Raw genomic sequence first — 12,361 nt, forward strand, 5'->3', positions numbered from 1 at the left:
GGGGGTAAGGGCATGGGGTGGGGTGGGAACCAGGTGGAGGGGAGCTATGGGGGAAAAAAGAGGAACATCTGTAATAATCTGAACAATAAAGATTAATTTTAAAAAAAGACCCAATTACAATAGGAGAGTCCAAATAACCCACACAAGGGATATTTCTAGAGAGCCAACTTAAGAGAGCTAAGCAACTGCACCACTGGGCCCCACAGGACACTTACTGCATGAGGCCACCCCATGAAGCCTGGGAGGAATTAACAGTTCTATCTAATACACAGAAACAAACATAAAGAGACAGCTAAAATGGGGAGACAAAGAAACAACCACCAAGTGAAAGAAAAGGAATAATCTCCAGAAATAGAGATAAATTAAATGGAGACAAGCAATTTATTAGATACAGAGTTCAAAGTAATGGTTGTAAGTTTGCAAAAGGAACTTAGTGAGAATAACAAGGAACTTAGTAGGAACTACAACATCATGAAAAAGGAATAGAAACCATGAAAAAAAGCCAGTCAGAAATGAAGAATACCATATCTGACATCAAGAATACACTGGAAGAAATTTAAAGTAGATTGAACAAAACAGAGAATCAAATCAGTGATTTGAAAGACAAGATAGAAAAAACACACCCAAATAGAGCAGTAAAAAGAAAAAATTAAAAAGCAGGAGGATAGTTTAAGGGAACTGTGGGACAATATGAAATGTAATAACATCCACATCATATCAGTACCAGATGGAGAAAGAAGAGAACAAGAAATGGAGAAACTGTTTAAAGAAATGACAGAAAACTTCCCTAACCTGAAGAAGTTCAGGAAACACAAAGTCCCAATTGAGATAAACCCAAAAAGACTCACTTAAAGACACATCATAATTAAAATGACAAACATTAAACACAAAGCAAGAATCATAAAGGCAGCAAGAAAAAGACAGAAAGTTACCTACAAGGGAATTCCCACTAGACTGTTACTTCAAGCCAGAAGGGATTGGCATGAAGTGTTCAAAGTAATGAAAAGCAAGGACCCAAATCCAAGATTATTCTATCTATCAAGGCTATCATTTAATATTGAAGGCAAAATAAGGAGCTTTCCAGGCAAAAAACAAACAAAGAAAACTAAAGGAGTACATTACCACCAAACCAGCAATGCAAGAAATGTTAAAGGGACTGCTGTAAGAAAAAGAAGAAATTGAGAGAGGGAAATGAACATGAGTATAAAGAAAAATATGGCCAGAACCCAAAAATACACCCAAGTCATATGCTCAATTAATATTTGACAAAGGAGGCAAGAGCATACAATGGAGTCAAGACAGTCTCTTCAATAAATAGTGTTGGGAAAATTGGACAGATACATGCCAAAAAATGAAACTAGACACCAACTTACATCATACACAAAAATAAACTCAAATTGGATAAAGGAATTAAACGTAAGACAGGAAACCATAAAAATCTTAGAAGAATCCATAGGCAGCAAAATATCAGACATATGTCATAGCAATATCTTTACCAATACAGCTTCTACGGCAATGGAAACTAAGGAGAAAATAAACAATTGGGACTGCATAAAAATAAAAAGCTTCTGCACAGCAAAAGAAACCATCAACAAAACAACAAGAAAGCCCACTGCATGGAAGAACATATTTGCCAATGCTATCTCCAATAAGGGTCTAATCTCCAAAATTTATAGGGAACTCATATATCTTAACAAAAGGAAGATAAATAATCCAATAAAAAAAATGGGCAAAGGACCTAAACAGACACTTTTTGAAACAGGACATACAGAAGGCCAAGAGACATATGAAAACATGCTCAAAGTCACTAGTCATCTGAGAGATACAAATCAAAACAACGAGGTACCATCTTACACCTGTCAGAATGGCTATAATCAACAAATCAACAAACAACAAGTGCTGGTGAGGATGTGGAGAAAAAGGAGCCCTTCTGTACTGTTGGTGGGAATGCAGACTGGTGCAGCCACTGTGGAGAACAGTATGAAGTTTCCTCAAAAAGTTAAAAATGGAACTCCCATTTTACCCAGTAATCCCACTTCTAGGACTATATCCCAAGAAAACAGAACCACCAATCATGTTCATAGCAGCACAATTTACCATAGCTAAGATTTGAAAACAGCCTAAATCCCCACCAGCAGATGAGTGGATTAAAAACCTGTAGTACATCTACACAATGAATACTACACTGCTATAAAAAAGAAGGAACTTTTACCATTTGCAACAGCATGGATGGAGATGGAGAGCATTATGCTAAGCAAAATAAGCCAGTTGGGAGAAAGATGAATATCACATGATCTCACTTATATGTGGGATATAATGATCAACATAAACTGATGAACAAAAATAGATCCAGAGACAAGGGGCAGGGGAGAGGGGGGTTTGGGATCAACCAAAAGACTTGTATGCATGCATATTAGCATAACCAATGGACACAGACACTGGGGTGGTGGGGGCCTGCCCTCAGGGGTGGGAGTGGCAGGGGGAGTCAATTGGGAAAATGTGGAAAAGGACACGTTTGTAATACTTTAAACAATAAAAAACAAACAAACATAAGAGCCCTAACTGGTTTGGCTCAGTGGATAGAGCATCGGCCTGCAGACTGAAGGGTCCCAGGTTCAATTCTGATCAAGGGCATGTACCTTGGTTGTGGCACATCCCCAGTAAGGGGTGTGCAGGAGGCAGCTGATTGATGTTTCTAACTTTCTATCCCTCTCCCTTCCTCTCTGTAAAAAATCAATAAAATATATTTAAAAAAAACATATGAGATAACTATAATTTTCACTAAAGAGATGAGTAAAGTGAGGCACAAAGAAGTATTTTGCCTATAGTCATATAGGTAAAAATAGCAGAGCCATAATTAAGAAATGACAAGCTGTCTTCTTAAAAATTAAATCCTTGGGTAATACATACATGTATAGGCAAAGCATGTATACATATATAGGTAATCATATACTGTGATCAATATTAAGTTAGAATATTGATAATGCCCATTTAAGTATCTAATGTCCACTTCTCATTGGCTACCTAAACCAAAATATTTACTCTATCCTGCTTACTAGTATATGTGACTGGTTCAGGAATAGGCAAGCTAAGTCACCTTAGACCAATGAGCTAGAAGGTATTTGGAAGACAAGGCTGGCTAGTTTTATTCTAAAAAAATGAGTTTTGGACTCTTTTTCATTGGATAAGAGTTAGACAATATAAGTGATTGCTTATAGCAGCCACTGAGTGAATTAACTTTAGGATAAACCTTGTGCTGTGGAAAGAGTTAGCACGGGAGTGGGCTGGACCAAGCAATTCTGAGCTTATCTTACTCCTCTGTCCTTGCTGTATATGTATGCATTAACTTATTTTTAAACTCCATTCTGAGTTAGATTTAGGGGGTAGCGGGTACTAACTGCTGAAAGTGTCTGACTTAACTTACAAAAATTAAATGAAACTATAAATCCCTGAGTGGTTGAGAGCAGATATTAAGCTCTTTGGCTAACTTATATTTAGCACTTTGCACAATGTAAATGTCCCATGAGGCTTAGAGAGCTGAACTGTTACACTTAAGATATGGTGGAATGAACAATGGTCAGGAGTAGATCCAGGTTCTTATTTTGGTTTTGTATCTAACACTGTAAGATTCATTGAGTAAGTTAATTTAGGGCTCTACCTGTTTCCTGTTTTGAAAATGAGTGATTTAAGGGTAGTCTCAAGTTTAACATTCTATGACATGCAATTGAGCTGAATTTATAATAATTCCATACTGATGTCTAAAATAGATTTTTTAAATTTAAATCTTAAGTAGTCCATATATATATATATTTTTCTCATCATAAAAATAATATGTAATATTAATACTGACTCTTGAGTTTTTGGTTGCTTACATTCTAATTGAGAGAAAGTTTTAATATGTTTTTAAAGGTTTATTATAATGATTTCAAAAAGTACAGCATTAGATACAATTTAGGGGAAATTATTCACCTGAAATATTGCACTTTCTCAAGAATTATGATTATGTATACTATACAGGATAATAGACGTCAAAATTATTAGAGGAAATGTGGTATAGTCAGACTTTACTTTGAATCAAAACTTGAAAAAAAAACAGTATTGTGGAAAATTGGATGGCAATAATCAGTGTAATTACAACACAACTTGATTGAATACATTACTTTGTTGAATCTGTTGGTCAGCAAATTAAAATGTATGTTGAAGCTTATAGTTGAGTATTTATGCAATAGCAGTAGAATAGTGCCAACAAGTTGATTGTGTAAGCAAAGAACCTCATTTTAGCTAAACTGGATTTGACAAATTACATGACATTCTTCTGCCTGATAAATCTGAGATTTATAATGCTTACTGCAATCAACAGTAATGAAACAGCAGAGAACTTCAATATCTGACATTTTAATCTATATATTTTACTTTTCTTCTTTAATTCTGGAAAAATATGACAATAAATAAGTACCTATCAATAATAACTATAAATGTATATGGATTAAATGCTCCAATAAAAAAATATAGGGTAGCTGAATGGATAAGAAAACATGACCCATATATATGCTGTCTACAAGAGATCCACCTCAGAACAAAAGATACACACAGAACAAAAGTAAAGGGGTGGGAAAAAATATATTCAAGTCAAATGGAAATAAAATTAAAAAGCTGGGATAGCAATAGTCATATCTGACAAAACAGATTTCAAAACAAAGGCCACAACAAGAGACAAAAAAGGTCACTACATAATACTAAAGGGATTGATCCAACAAAAAAACATAACTCTTGTAAACATGTATGTACCCAATATATGAACACCTAAATATATTTTTAAAAATTCTCAGTGGACTTTCAGGGAGAAATCAACAGCAATACAGTCATAATAGGGGATAGGAAGAGGTTAACCAAAGAACATATATGCATAAAGGCATAACCCATAGACACAGACAATAGTGTGGTGAAGGCCTGAGGTGGGGCAGGGACTGGGTGGAGGGGGACAAAGGAGGAGAAAATGGGAGACGTCTGTAATACCATCAACAATAAAAAAAACAGTAAGAGCTACAAAAGGATACAATTATCTTCAAAAAGATGATGAATGGGATTTACAGGTAAAAATAAGATCTGCGGCAATGTATTACAGATGCTGATACAATTATATATGCATATGCAATGGGGCACAAAGGTCTATTCTCCCTGGAAGGGGGCAAGCAAGGCTTCATAGAGGAAGTGATGCCAGGAAAGGCTTCATAGAGGAAGTGACACTTGACCTGAGATGGTACAATAGAACATTCCAGAAAGGGGGGTAAAAAGGAATAAAAGTACACGGGCATGAAATCAATGACATTTTCAAAGAATTCTAAGTAATATAATATGACTAGAGTAAAGGAATTAAGAATGAGGTTGGCAGTCAGATCACAGAAGGCCTGTTTACCATTCGAAAGAGTCTGGAATTCATCCTGTAGGGCAGGCAACAAGGAGATATTAAAGGACTTTAAGAAGGGAAGTAACAGGTTTGGATTTTAAGGGACAAAACATCTTTGGCAGCAATATGGAAGAAGGTTTGGAATAAGGCATGGTGCTCTTCTTGTGGCTCAGGCATCAGTTGATTAGTTCCATTAAGTGATACAGATTTCTCAGTGAGGCAATTATTTAACTGAGGTGTATTAGAAATAACACTTTCCTTTCCCAAACATGTAAAAGACATCTAACTAGAATGATGAACAACCAAGGCATTTTCCCCCTTCTAATTTAATAAATAGAACAAGGCTGCATAGTCTTTGGCATCAATCCCAGATACTGAAACAGTGAGAAAACAACAAAAATGGAACATGTTATCTGTCCATAAATCTAATTGTATGGTTAGGGTTATGGAGCATTTTAAGAGTTATGACTTCCCTGGCAAAATACCAAAAAAACATACCTTTGAAAATTATTCAAAACAGCCATTTGGCATCCAACCATGTTGACAATGAAAAATGTTGAATAAATAGCCTACGTGTAATTCACCATTCTTGAAGAAGTAAAGGATGTTTTCTAAGGCTTTTATTAAATAATATCATGGTCATGAAAAAAGCCAAGAGAAAACCTCCCAGCTCACTTAGAAACTGGAGTCAATCTTTATTTTTTTAAATAGATATATTCTCTCATACAGAAGAATATCTGAGCTGACACATTCACAGTGCTGATCTCTGCTTTCTAGTCCTTTCTTTCTGCCTTTTGGTGTTTTCTAATTTTCTACAAGAGCATGCACTGCTTCTAGAAGAAAAAACAAGTCAATAGAGCAAACTGCACAATCAGATGACTTAGGCTGTCTTTTTCAACTTTTAGATTCTAAACCAGCTTTCTGATTCTGAATAAAATTAATATAAACTGCTTTTGAGTGTGTTTGGAATACAGGCAAATTTTCTCTCCTCAAGTCTTTATCTACTGGGAATAAATTTTTGAATTTTCAAAAACACAAAAATTCCCTCTCTCATTTATTCAAGCCAGTGGAGGGGAATACTGACACAGTATCTGAAAACAGAAGGGAATTGAAAATATCAGATATACATGCATATTATACTAGGCTTTGTACAATGTTTTTGGCATGCCTTCTGAATTAAATTTTTCTTTAGCTAACATTAAAATGACTCTATGTTCCTACATGTGGCCTGGCAAATGAAGGTTATGGTAAAAGAAACAGGACTATAATTTAAAATTCATTGCATGTAATCTACAAACTGTATCTTCCACAGGCAAATGGGCAAAGACTCCATGCTGAAAAAGATAAGCCACTTTTTAAAAACAGACAGCTGAAGTAGGGTGATGAAAGCATAGAAACCGAATGCTAACCTCTGCTGTGTGTGATGCAATGCAGATGTAATAGTAAAACAAAACACCTGGATCAAGAGTCCACTCCAGCAGTTATTCTGAAAATCCAGCTTTTCATAATCAGAGGACACTCTTTTAAAAGCAGCTCCATCTGAAATCACAGTCAGCAAAGAATTTCAAAAGAAATATGAAACACTCATCTCTTAGGGTTAAAGAAAGGGTCTGTCAAATAAACTTGGTGTAAAGTATTTCTCCATCCCTAACACTTATGAAGGGACTTGCAAAGAAAGATGTGTAAATATAATTTATCTTAAATCAAGCACATTGCAACTTTCCCAGCATTACAAGAATTTAGATGATTTAAAGAAGAGCTGGCCCTAACTGGTTTGGTTCAGTGGATAGAGCATCAGCCTGCGGACTGAAGGGTCCCAGGTTTGATTCCAGTCAAGGGCACATGCCCGGGTTGCAGGTTCAATCCCCAGTAGGGGTCATGCAGGAGACAGCCAATCAATGATTCTCTCTCACCATTGATGTTTCTATCTCTCTCTCTCTCCCTCTCACTTTCTCTATATATATATATATATGAGTTTAATGTATTATATTTATAATAATGTATAGATTCTTTTTTGAAACAGTAACTTTCTTACTAGTTGAGACTTGTACTACCCCCTCACATGAACTCTTTTCCTCAACCTTGCAGGTGAACACAATTTCTGAAACCTATACTGCCATAAACATTCAAATTATTAGGTCTTGGGGAGAATATGTTTTACAAACTTTTTACACTAATTACATCATTTTTACCTCCCATGTCTCTCAGGCAATGGGGCTCTCATGCTTCTCCTGTCCTAAACTGGGAAGGAAAACCATCGCCACCAACCCTTGCCAACAGTTCCTCTCCAATTCTGCTTTCTAAGTTCAAAAGAATCCATCTGGCCCTAGCTGGTTTGGCTCAGTGGATAGAGCTTCGGTCTGTGGACTGAAGGGTCCCGGGTTCAATTCTGGTTAAGGGCACATGCCCAGGTTTCTGCTCCATCCCTAGTGGGGGCATGCAGGAGGCAGCCAATCAATGATTCTCATCATTGATGTTTCTTTCTCTTTCTCTCTCTCCTTTCCTCCCTGAAATCAATAAAAAGATATTAAAAAAAAAAAGAATCCATCTGGCTGAGAACTGTCCTCAGACTGGGAAGAAAAAGACCAAGCAGGCCTGGCAAGAATTTATAGCTGGCAGGTGGAAGGGAAGGCTGGGCACATCACACACACACACACACACACACACACACACACACACCTGCCCATACACCTGTCACTCTTGATGTTAGCGGATATCAGAATTGTAGACTGTGGTGGGATGCCAGTTTTTTGTTTTGTTTTGTTTTGTTTATGTCTAACCATGGAGGAAAGGGATCATTGGAACCAAACAAGGAATTCCAGCCGTGGGCAAACTACGGCCCACGGGCCGGATCCGGCCCGTTTGAAATGAATAAAACTAAAAAAAAAAAAAGACCATACCCTTTTATGTAATGATGTTTACTTTGAATTTATATTAATTCACACAAACACTCCATCCATGCTTTTGTTCCGGCCCTCCGGTCCAGTTTAAGAACCCATTGTGGCCCTCGAGTCAAAAAGTTTGCCCACCCCTGAATTAGGCCCTTGGCTTAAGTGCTAAGCTTTAGGGTTGGGATCCAGACCCAGGCGTGGTTGAGCATCAACCTATGAACCAGGAAGTCATGGTTTAATTGCTACTCAGGGCATTGTAGAAGTTCTGAAACTTCCATAAATAAGTTACCTTGGATTGCTCCTGTCTATCTCCAGCCTAGTTCTCAACCATATTAGTAGGTCTTGCCTCTTATGCATAATTATCCATTTATCCATTCTTTCCCACCTTTCTCTACCTGTGCACTCTTCTGCTATGGTTATCTGCTCAGCCCCTGAACCTGATACTCACTTGTCTTCCCTTCACAAATCCCTGCCACTATATCCCTAGAAACACGCAATTAACTTCCCTAGTTGATTGCAATGAGCCTTTCCAGTATTTACTACTTTGCCACAAGTTCTTTCCACATCTTAGCTCTAATTGAATCAGCTTTCCTTAAAGCCTGTGTAGTGGTGTCGACTCTCTCCCACTTGCCCTGACTCACAGGGCAAGAAAATGTTAGCACTGCCTCTTGCTTCCCACTACTACTGCTTGATTATTATCACTCAACCACGTCCTCTTGGACGTGCATGCCTCTGCTTTACACCACCCTTTCTCCACTTGTGGATAATTTTTTAAAAATATATTTTTATTAATTTCAGAGAGGGAGAGGAAGAGATAGAAACATCGATGATGAGAATCATCGATTGGCAGCCTCCTGCATGCCCCACACTGAGTATCAAGCCCATAACTGGGGCATATGCCCTGACCTGGAATTAACTTCGTGGTTCATAGGTTGATGCTCAACCACTGAGCCACACTGGCTGGGCAACTTTTGGAGAATTTTTAAGCTCAGAATGCTTTTACATCTCCTAATGATCAAACTGGCTGTGGTCATTCAACTGCTTCTCATCCATGTTTCATTACCAGCCTGCACCTACATGGGCATTTCTTCTGTGTTCAACTACATGCATTCAACAGATATCTGCACCACAGGCATAAGAGTAAAATCAAGGGAGACAATAAAAAGTAAATAAATAAATAATAGGGTTCTTGTTCCCCTACAATGCACACAGCCTGTTTCTTCAGATCTACTTCATAGAGTAATTGCAAATTAACTGGAACAATGTATCAATGTATGTAAAGAACTAAGAACAGGGCTTGAAATATAGAAGGTATTAATTGTTATTAATATTCTCCAAAGTATAAAACAGATACAGCTTAAGCAAACATGAACCATTCTGGTATAAAATCTAATTTTTAAATTTTCATCATATTCAACACTGCCTTGTATTAGTTAATACTGTAACAACCTCTTTTAAATGAATATATATATATATATATATAGCTCAAAATAAAGTGATTTTCCTCCTTACTGCGCTACTAAAACTGTCTTCACAATGGCCACCAAAGGCCTATTTTCAAAATTTCAAGACCATTTTGAATCTACTTTATTTACTTATTTTTGTTAATCCTAACCCAAGGATATTTTTTCCATTGCTCTTTTTTTTAGAGAGTGGAAAGGAGGGGAAGGGGGATAGAAACATCAATGTGAGACATATTAATTGGTTGCTTCCCACACGCACCTGGACCAGGCAGGCTTGCACCTGCAACCCAGCTATGTGCCTTTGACTAGGAATCAAACCAGTGACATTTTGATGTGCAGGTGGAAACTCTAACCACTGAGAGACACTGGCCAGGGCTTGAAGCTACTTTAAAAGTACTTTCTAACCTCTCTTTTGAACTACTTGTCAACCTCTGAACACTTTCTTCCCCTTTGGAATCTAACAGAGCATGGATTTGGTTTTCATTCTGCCTCTGACCGTTTATTTTCTGTCTCCATGGCAGGCTCCCCTTCTTCTGGCTTACTCTTTAATTGTCGTATTTCTCAGGTTCATCCCTACTTTTCACTGCTTCTCAAAATCTTTCAATATGCTGTGCTACCTTAATTTACACTTTTATCATCTCTGGCTTGGACTATTGCAACACTCTAAATCAGGGTCGCTAACTGGTGGTCCACGGACCACTGGTGGTCTGTGAGGTCCGAAAGGTTGGTGACCACTGCTCTAAATGGTATCCTGGCTCCTAGTTTCTCCCAATTCTAGTGTATCCCTCATGCTGCCACCAGGATAATTTTTTTTAAGGTCAAATGTTTGTGAAGACCTCCACTATCCTGTTTCCTTCAAGAAAAAGCCCCAAACCTCAGCACACCACACAAAGGCCCTTCATTATTCAGATTATAACATGCCCTTTTGCAAATCTGCCTTTCCACATTTCCTCTTCCTCAAATGCCATTTCCCCCCTGTTCCCAACCACTTCCTGGCCCAGCTCCTTTCTCTATTAAGTATTTACTACACTGCATTTTAAATGTCTGTTTATTTCCCATGTCTATTCCCCTGGGAAAATCAAAACCTCTCAAGGATAGGGAAAGGCATTTCTCTTGTCTGTAGCTCTAGATTCTAGTACCAAGCAAATGCTCAACAAATATTTAATGACTGAGTTGCAAGCAATCAACAAACATTAAAATGATTTAAAAAAAGTCACAATTTTAAAATTGCTCCTTAGATAAAACTGAGTGAATGGAAAAGATGCAAATGAAACACTCAATTCAAATCTCAAGGTAAACATGGATACTCTGAACAGACATATAAGGACAGCAGTGCACAATACTTAAAATCTAGATTACCGCAGAACTTCAAGGTTGTCGGACTATGGCACTGGATGTACATAACATATGAAACTTCATCACCTCCCTCCTTAAAATCCTTCAATGGCTTTTTAAAGATAAAGCCTCATCTTTAATCTGGTGCACAAGGGCCTCCATAATAAACTTGGCTTCATCTTACAGCCTCAGCTCACACTACTCCCTCCCTTACTTCAGCCACATAGACCTTCTTTCCCACTTCAGTTTTTGCATAAGCAAATCTGCCAGTAATATTCTTTCATACACTTTGCTACTTCAAACTAGTTCACTCTTATTCTTTGGCTTTCAGCCTGAGGATTCCTTCCTTAAGTTAGCCCCATCCTTTGGTGACAGAGCATGAGTTCATCATGTCATATTATATTTGTTAGGCAATACCAATACAGGATTATGGGCCCTTTAAGATTATGTATATATATATATATCCTCACCTGAGGGAATTTTCTTTGAATTTTAGAGGGGGAGGGGGGAGAAATACTGATGTGAGAAACATGGATAGTTGCCTCCTGTATAGGCCCCCAGTGGGGCCAGGGATGGAACCCACAACCTAGGTATGTGCCCTGACTGGGAATTGAACCTGCCATGGAGGGAACTACACTCCTACCAACGGAGCCATGCCAGCCAGGCTCCTTGGGCATATTTTTATAAACTCTTCTCTGTCTCGCTTTCTTCACCAGTAAAACTGAAGTAAGAGTAGTACCCACTTCAAAAGATTAAAGGTTTAAAGGAAGTAGTTCATGTAAAGCACTTACAACTGTGTTACTATACAGTAAGAGTCCAATATATGCCAGTAATTACCATACTTAATTCGTTTTCACCCTTCCCCTCCCCAACAGTTCCTCTGCTCCTCTAGCCCAGGAACCACATCAGCCCGGGTCGTTCGTTTTCTTAGCCTCAACACATGGCAGGCCTCCAAGATATGATTAAAAAAACCAACAACTTAAAAAGCCTACGTTCCAAGATTGCCTTGCTTGCTGAACGCCTGCAGGCCACTCACTCATGCCATCTACGCCTGCTTTACCCTCAAGGAAAACAGTACAGTATCTATCCGAGAGGTCTTGTATCAGTAAGACGCTGCGTCCTGGAAGCCGGCGCACAACGTCAGCTGCACAAACGTGCGGTGTTTGTGACCCCAGAGCGGAGATGCGGGTTCCCTCCGGGCACAGCGCGTCCCGGCCCGCCCTCCTCGCAGCCACACCCTCACGGCGCTGAGTGCCGGTCCCCTG

At 38.3% G+C, this 12,361-nt stretch overlaps 1 protein-coding gene and 1 long non-coding RNA gene across 2 annotated transcripts in view; one reads left to right on the forward strand and one right to left on the reverse strand.

Annotated features, from left to right (window-relative positions):
* The window catches only part of LOC102260839, a 14,384-nt gene extending 2,029 nt beyond the window's left edge, over positions 1-12,355 (reverse strand). Inside the window, exons 1-2 of the long non-coding RNA XR_314216.2 lie at positions 12,089-12,355; positions 6,817-6,946 (exon numbers count right to left, since the gene is read on the reverse strand). This is a non-coding gene — a long non-coding RNA (uncharacterized LOC102260839). The remainder of the gene's footprint in view (positions 1-6,816; positions 6,947-12,088) is intronic.
* The window catches only part of POMP (proteasome maturation protein), a 25,981-nt gene continuing 18,874 nt past the window's right edge, over positions 5,255-12,361 (forward strand). Inside the window, exon 1 of the mRNA XM_014548570.1 lies at positions 5,255-5,260. Coding sequence (XP_014404056.1) covers positions 5,258-5,260 — 3 coding nt within the window. The 5' untranslated portion in view covers positions 5,255-5,257. The remainder of the gene's footprint in view (positions 5,261-12,361) is intronic.

This window comes from Myotis brandtii, unplaced genomic scaffold (assembly GCF_000412655.1).
Source record: "Myotis brandtii unplaced genomic scaffold, ASM41265v1 scaffold513, whole genome shotgun sequence".
NCBI lineage: Eukaryota > Metazoa > Chordata > Mammalia > Chiroptera > Vespertilionidae > Myotis > Myotis brandtii.